The following is a 7,626-nucleotide window of genomic DNA, read 5'->3' on the forward strand; positions in this document are numbered from 1 at the left end:
CTAAGTAAAGTTAGCGAAGGTAGATTGTGCTAGGGTGATTGGTTGTGTGTTCGTCCCATTTAATGCTCGCCGGCTGCTGTTCTATCCATCGCCGTGGTGCGCCATGCAGAGCTGTTACAAGGTAAATAAAGCATAATTACTATAGAGCATATAATATTTCTACAATCTGCAAAAGATTAATTTCGCTTATTTCGTTATTCCGCAATTCCATATTCTGCGTTTTACTAATTCCCCCTTGTTGCACAGAGTGGTTAAGTCAATACAAACAATGACGATTGTAGCTGACTATACTAGTCCATCTTTTGTGGTCACAAAGTCAAGTCTTCCACTACTCAACAATAGTCAGTTATTGATTGTGGAACAGGAAGAACACTCACAGCTCCTACTGCTCACGTAACTACATACCAAACATGTCACTACTGAACTGTCTTCCTTATGAGATCCTGTTTAACTGTCAGCGGCTACCTAACCAGTACTGATCTATCAGTCTGACTACAATGAGGAGCTGAGGAGAAACTCCTTCTAGTAAAATGAGATAGTACATGCCACGTGTCAGATCAGCAGGAACACTCATAATTATAAAAGAGAAAGAGTATACTCAGCTAGCCCCTGGACAACAAGTCCTTCTAGCAATGAAGAAGCTAGATGCACAATAGACAGGACCTTGGATGGTTATAGAAATGACTATCAACTGCACTACTGAGTATAGACAGTATTAGACACTGCCAAATACTCAGTCCACATCAAAAGAATGCACCCCTTGATACACAGAATACCACAATGGAACAAGACTGTAGAACTCTCCTGTTTACTTATGAGTGAGCTCAGACACAGTCAACTCATTCTACATTAGACATCATCTCCTCCACAACTAGACCACATCCTGTGACTACTGGACAAGTTGCCAAGACAGTTCATAGACTTGGCAGGACACTGAGGACTCGTAAGAGACATGTGATAACTGAACTGTTTGTATATACTATTGCACATTAATGATTTGTATTATACAGCTATGGAGACTATTATATGATTGTATCCTTGTTATACACAGTGTCTACCATGTGATCTGTATCTTCAACACATGTACACAGTACACACTATACTATACACACCTTTACAAACATGATGAGGAGTCTCGGTACTGCTATCCCATAATCTAACAGTACAGTCACCTGATCCACTAGCTAGACCCCTGTACAACATAATGATAAGATATATGAACGAACACACACACACACACACACACAAACAAGCACACTTGTACTTTGCAGCAATTGGTTCAAAAGAACCCAATTGTAATACTGAGGATGGAGCTGGACTGTAATTACAATCAATACACACATCTACACAAACTTCCGACATTTCATAAGGTCCTTATACACACACTCACCTTCCATCAGGACTAAATGATACTGCTATGACAGCCTCACTGTGACCTGTGTGTAACAACAGGAACATAGTAATCACTATCAATATGAAGTGCTCTTTATCATACAAGTTCATAGTATGAACTTTTAGCTGTAGTAATGGTCTAACAGGAACACCTCTGAGACTCCCCACAAAATGTGGACATGTTTACAACTAAACACATCACATGATAATCCCAGTCCAGCATAAACACACTTCACTGATTATAATAAGTAACCTGTACATCTACATACACACAGACAGACATACCTGGTATACTAGTGGTACATCTCGTCACTGTGTTTGAACCTTAAACCTGGCCTGTGGCTGGTACTGTATTTCTCATCTTTTAACTGTTCCAGTGTCTCCTTCAGGCTCTTGTCTATTCGATGATCACCAACAAAAAATTTATAGGAGATCTTATCCTGTGAAATAACAAATTGAACTACAATAACAGCAACCAAGTTTGCTGAGCCTGGCAAATACAGACACACAGCACATGGGCAATTCCATGAAAATGTCAATCAAGACCTTAAAATTTAAAAGTGCATTTGGAATAAATCCTACTGTGCCATTTTAAAGCTACAGTGGAACCTCTTTTAATGGACCCACCCTGTAAAGGACACTGTACATTTAACCTCCTTATAAAGGACAGTTACTGAAGTCCCTATAGACCTTTACCAATACAATTTTACCTCTGAAAGAGGACAACCTCCTTATAACAGTAAAATTTCACCAAAATTGGTTGGTCCCAAAGTGTCCGTTAAATAGAGGTTCCACTGTAGATACATGATGTTCCCTATTATACTGTTTATAGCCAAATATGGTCAACAGACAACAACATATGGTTCCTTCTTTAATAAGCAATGACATCACACTTTACTGGCAATCCACTAGACTGAGTCTTTTTGTGACACCTCATGAAAGGTGTATGGTTGATGGGATTAGAGTGACAGGGAAGAAGACAATGTGAAGAAATGTTTGATCTGACCAATCACGTTACTAACAGTGACGTACTAGCCACTAGGACTGTATAAACTTCGTCAAGTTCTCCGAAATCGACTGCAACCAGATTTTCTATATAGACAAAGGTGGTGATGGCTTCACTGTATACAGTACATAGAGTTTGTTGTATTTCAAGCCTTTGGGGCAGGCTTAAGTATTTCCAACAAAATAGAAACAGGCTTTCAACTTTGCTAGTATTCCATTCGAAGATGTCAGGCATCAAGTCAGAAGGGAAATTCACAATCGTACTGTCAGTTGAGTTCCCTTGAGAGATAACCAGACAATAATATTAAAGTAAACAGATGCACAGGAAAAAATTGAGCTTGGTAATGGCTAAAGCCAGAAATCTGGATGGTAGAATGGCTTAGAGGAGGAGAGAATGCTCTGCACGACAATAACCCATTAAACAAGTACATAAAAATTTGGAGCTTTCAACTAGAGTAGGGAATAAAGCACTTTGATAAAAAGTACTGAAACAAGCTGGAGTAGTGCACAATATTAAATCACAGTAAAACAATAAGAAGTGTTATATCCCTACTGTGCATTTCCATTATGTTATCTTGGGCACAGTAGGGACTTCTTATATTTTTACTGTGATTTAATATTGTGCACTACTCCAGCTTGTTTCAGTACTTTTAACCAGGTGCACACCCACAGGCCGGCCATCTGTGAGCGCGTGACTGGTTTACTGAAATTGTATTTGTAAAAGTGTGTGTGTGTGTGTGTGTGTGTGTGTGTGTGTGTGTGTGTGTGTGTGTGTGTGTGTGTGGGTGCGTGTGTGTGGGTGTGTGTGTACCTATATATCTACCTATCTATGTTTGTCCGCATGCACCCACGTGAGCAAAATCGTTAAATAGTAAAAGCAGGAAGTAAAGTGAAATGAAGTCTGCATTAACTTACACACAGGTAAACTTTGCTCTGAAGTGGTTTCTTTTCAGCAGTCTGAAATACAGGTGTGGTGACTCTCCTCAGACTTTGTGAATCACGGGTTTTACAGGCATTTAACAATTGAGAAACAACAGTGCAGGCCTCGTAGACTACCAGGAATAGCCTATCCCTTCGAGTTGGAAAGGGGGCTTATCCCCAACGCACGTGAACAAAAATGAAGAGCAGCTTTGAGGTTTTGTCGAAAGAATTTGTGGGGAAAACACTATAGTCAAACTATAAAACAGTTTAGAAGATACGTCTGTGCATATGTTGTTAAAAAGTGGTTTGTTTAACAAGCGCTTCCTTAGCAGTGCATAGCAATGCAATTGAAGAATTACAAAAATTTCATGAATTATGAAATCCGAGAATTAATATTTAATAGTATATACATTCTCTTATGTGTGTTGTTATGTTTGTTTATCACTGTGAGTTATTTACCTTTAGAATTAATTATGTGTTGTTGCACAACATAATAAAATAGTAATACATATTTGTTTAATTTCAGATGAGTTAGCTAGCTGCATGGCACCTGGTAGTTGAAAATTCCTTTTTTTTTGTGTACTTGTAGCTATGCAAGATTGAATTAAATATGATGACAGTGTGGGAACCCATAAATGTAGACACATTCATTAGAGATGTACCGATTCAACTTTTCTGAGCTTTACCAATACCAATCTGATCTAGGAAATTTATTACCGATCTATCGATATTGTACTGATCTGATATCAGTTATCTAATATGACTGATCTTGTACAGGTAGTTCTTATAGCATTTTATAATTTCAGACTAAGCTAATTGGTCAATTGTTAGCTGAATGATCACAGCATTGTTACTGGAGTCAATACCAATGATGGTGTAGCCTCAATTACACCCACCCAGAATAAAAGCAGTGACAGCACCCACAAATATTTTAATGCATGCTCCTACCAAGACTTTTAAGCTGTCGTAGCAGAGATTGTAATTGTTTAGTCTATTTGATATGGTGTAGTTGTTTTCTACCAAGGACCTCTGGTAAGTTCAAGGGTAAGTTTCAGTATTTAAAACAGCTAACTCGTGCGCATTTATATACCTTTCCCCGCTACGGGTAGCTTCTCGTGGAGTGGGTTATTCAACCCGGCCCCACTTTTGGGTGTCCATGTGAAAATGGTGTTATATTATGGGTTTCGATTTTCCGTTATTGGACTTCTAAGTGTGATCAAGGTCACAGGATTGAACTTGCAAAGTACCCGTGTAGCAGTATTTCCTGTCATAGGCCTAGCGCCCTTCCCGCGTTGCCTGCTGTCTCGAAAGTACACACGTGACATTATAATACCTGTATTTCATGTTCTCGACGTCTGCTAAATCAGCGCACTGTCCACTGAACTGTCTTCATCGCGCCCGAAATCGCACATTGCAGTATCACGTGGATTCTTACATCACGTGATCACAAAGCAGACGCACGCCCATGAGGCACAGAAATCCCTCTGAAATAGCGCGCGCCCCTACGATTCGTCTGGGTAAGAGCATAGAGTATAAGGGATATGGTAAGAGTTATACATACTGTATTATAATATTATGGCAAAACTTCATTTAAAAAGCGTTCAAAACCACATAGTGACCTTCTTTCTTTTTTTTGGTCTTCAACTTGCAGCTAGGCTGAAGTTGCAATTCCAGCTAGCAGGGCCGCCCACAGGGGGGGGCAACTGGGGCATTTTGCCCCGGGCCCCAGTCTGAAAGGGGCCCAGGAGGCCCCATGAAGGGCCCCCTGAATACCTGTTTAAAAGATCGATATACTCTAATAGAGCAGTCAGATCTAAATACTCTAATAGAGCAGTCACAGTAGTCTTCAGAGGAGCAGTGTAGCAAGCTTATAGATAAGGAAATATGGTTGGTGATGGGTAGTTATTGTCATTGCCAGCAGGTTGTGACCTTTTTTTTTTTTTTTTTTTTTGGTCTTCACCTTACAACTTGGGTCAAGAGCCCCACTTTAACTCTTTGCCCTGGGCCCCTTAATTTCTCTGGGCGGCCCTGCCAGCTAGGGAACCTGAAACCCCCTCTGAAAATTTCTACCCCTATATATTATATCAGAAATCAAAACGCACAGGTATTAATCATATTACAAAACTGATTAAGTGTAGGGGAGTTAATTACAGTGGGGGGGAGAAGGAGGGAGTTCCATAACTTAACAGTGGAGGGGAAAAAAAGAAAATTTATATGATTCTATTCTAGTTTGTAATTGGGTAAAGTATCCTCTTCTTGAATTGCGTTAATTGGGGATCAGTGAGTTGGAGGGATGTGTGGTTTACATTACTACCCCAGAAATCCTTCCTTGTTTAGTGGCTTTTTTTCAGCGATCCCTGTTTCATGGCTTATTCCCCTTTTAATTTTTTTTATTCATTAATATAGAACCATCCTGCAAGATTATGCCAGAAAAAGTCCTTTTATATTGCAAGAAAAAATCTTGTAGGAGAAAGGTCCTGCAGTATTCTTGCAGGAAAGGTCCTTTTTTATTGCAAGATCTTGCATTTTTGCTCTTGCAAGATGGTTTCTTCTGGAAGTAGATGTAACTGAGTGTCAGGTATGTCAATTAATAAGATTGTGTAAACATAATAACTTTTAGTTGGTCTCAACAATGTAGTATGGTTGGCTAGTTTAGCTTTTGACTGGTAGGAATAATCATTAACCACAAACCTTGTAGCACGTCTCTGTACTGACTCAATGCTAGATATATCCAGAACTTGAGGACTTATATAAAATGGTAGACCCTTTTGGCGATCCAATAATCGGTACACCTCTACCTAGCACTGCATACTGCACAGTCTGCTCCTGGCAATTAGATTTGTGTAGTACATATAATCTAGTATCATTCAGTATTTGATCATAAAATATTATTTTAGGTGGTGTATTAACTAATAGCTACACTATAGAATTATAAATTCCACTATTGTTGTGATTTGTGCATATGGTGCATCATTTCCTAGCCCAGTTATAATCAAAATAATTTCATAACAATGTTAAACACATATAGCTATATGCATACTGACCTAGGTGCTGAGAAGAAAACAATAAGGATCAAAGAAATAAAAAGTAGTGAAACAACTGAGGTAGCTAAAACAAGGAAGGTTGTCTACACCTGCAGATATATACTAGTTAATATCAACACTAAAGTTCATTTCAGTTAATCATGACTGAATTATGAACACATGTCAACTATATTAGTATAGGTAACCTTTCTTGTTTCAACACTTTTTAGCTATATTCCCTTGTTTCACTACTTTTTAATTCTTTGATCCCTAATTCAATTTAAAATTCATAAGTTTAATTTCTACTAGTTTGTTTACTTTATTAATAACATATTTTTGACAAATAAACCACATAAAAAAGAATAGCACCAGGAATGCTATAAAAGTAATTTTGCATCAGAATGTGAGCCCAACGATCAATTACATAACAGAAAGGAGGTGGCTATTACGCTTTGTTTTCAGCTACTGAGGATTTTCTGTTCATTTGAACATTGCGTACTGCGTGCTCCATGGATAATAATGCAGTACGCAATACACAATGTTTGAATGGACAGAAAATCTTCAGTATGCTCCTCCTTGTTACACAGCATTACAAATGAAGAACAGTACGAGAACCGTGTCTGCAATCCAGTCATTATGGAAAATACGGACGATAAGCTATACAACACAGCCACAAGGAAGCTCCATTGCACTATTGTGAACTGACACCTTCTGTTGTCAGCGAAAGAACTAGGACACAAAGGAGGATATGAAGGCAAGTCCATGATGTGTGTATTGTATGTACTGTGGTTGGCGAAAAGGCACATCTCAGGATGAAGCAGTCAAACAGAGAAGAAATCATGCCTGTAGCCTCATCCATTGTCGAGTTGTACTTGGCTGGAGGCATCAGTTAGTTAATAATGAGTCAGTCAGTATAAAAACCTGTTACATAGAATTTTGTTTTAAATTTCATAGAAACTTTTCAGATGGCCTGAAGACATTTTTGAGTTTAGCTGTGCCTAACCAATGCTGCCAAACTGTCATGGACGGAATGGTTTTAGGGTGATGTTTTTGGCTTCAAAAGCCCAGTTCTTCATGATCGATCCCTATACAGTAGTACCGTACTGTACGATACAAATTAGGGCTGACACAATCATCGTTTTTTAGTAGTCAAGTACTCTCTAGAGTTAATGATCGTGTACTCACAATTACTAGTTACAAGTAGTCATACCCATTTGACATGTTTTGTACCAACCTTTAACAGTTCACAGCTTTTTTCAAGTAACAACAATGATACACACACTGT

The 7,626-nt window shown here is 38.7% G+C and overlaps 1 protein-coding gene across 1 annotated transcript in view; it reads right to left on the reverse strand.

The window, feature by feature from the left end:
• The window catches only part of LOC136243991 (notchless protein homolog 1-like), a 33,464-nt gene extending 31,961 nt beyond the window's left edge, over positions 1-1,503 (reverse strand). The window contains exons 1-2 of the mRNA XM_066035523.1: positions 1,391-1,503; positions 1,113-1,192 (exon numbers count right to left, since the gene is read on the reverse strand). Coding sequence (XP_065891595.1) covers positions 1,113-1,192; positions 1,391-1,503 — 193 coding nt within the window. The remainder of the gene's footprint in view (positions 1-1,112; positions 1,193-1,390) is intronic.
• Positions 1,504-7,626: the final 6,123 nt, after the last annotated feature.

This window comes from Dysidea avara, chromosome 14, assembly GCF_963678975.1.
Source record: "Dysidea avara chromosome 14, odDysAvar1.4, whole genome shotgun sequence".
NCBI classification, from domain to species: Eukaryota; Metazoa; Porifera; class Demospongiae; order Dictyoceratida; family Dysideidae; genus Dysidea; species Dysidea avara.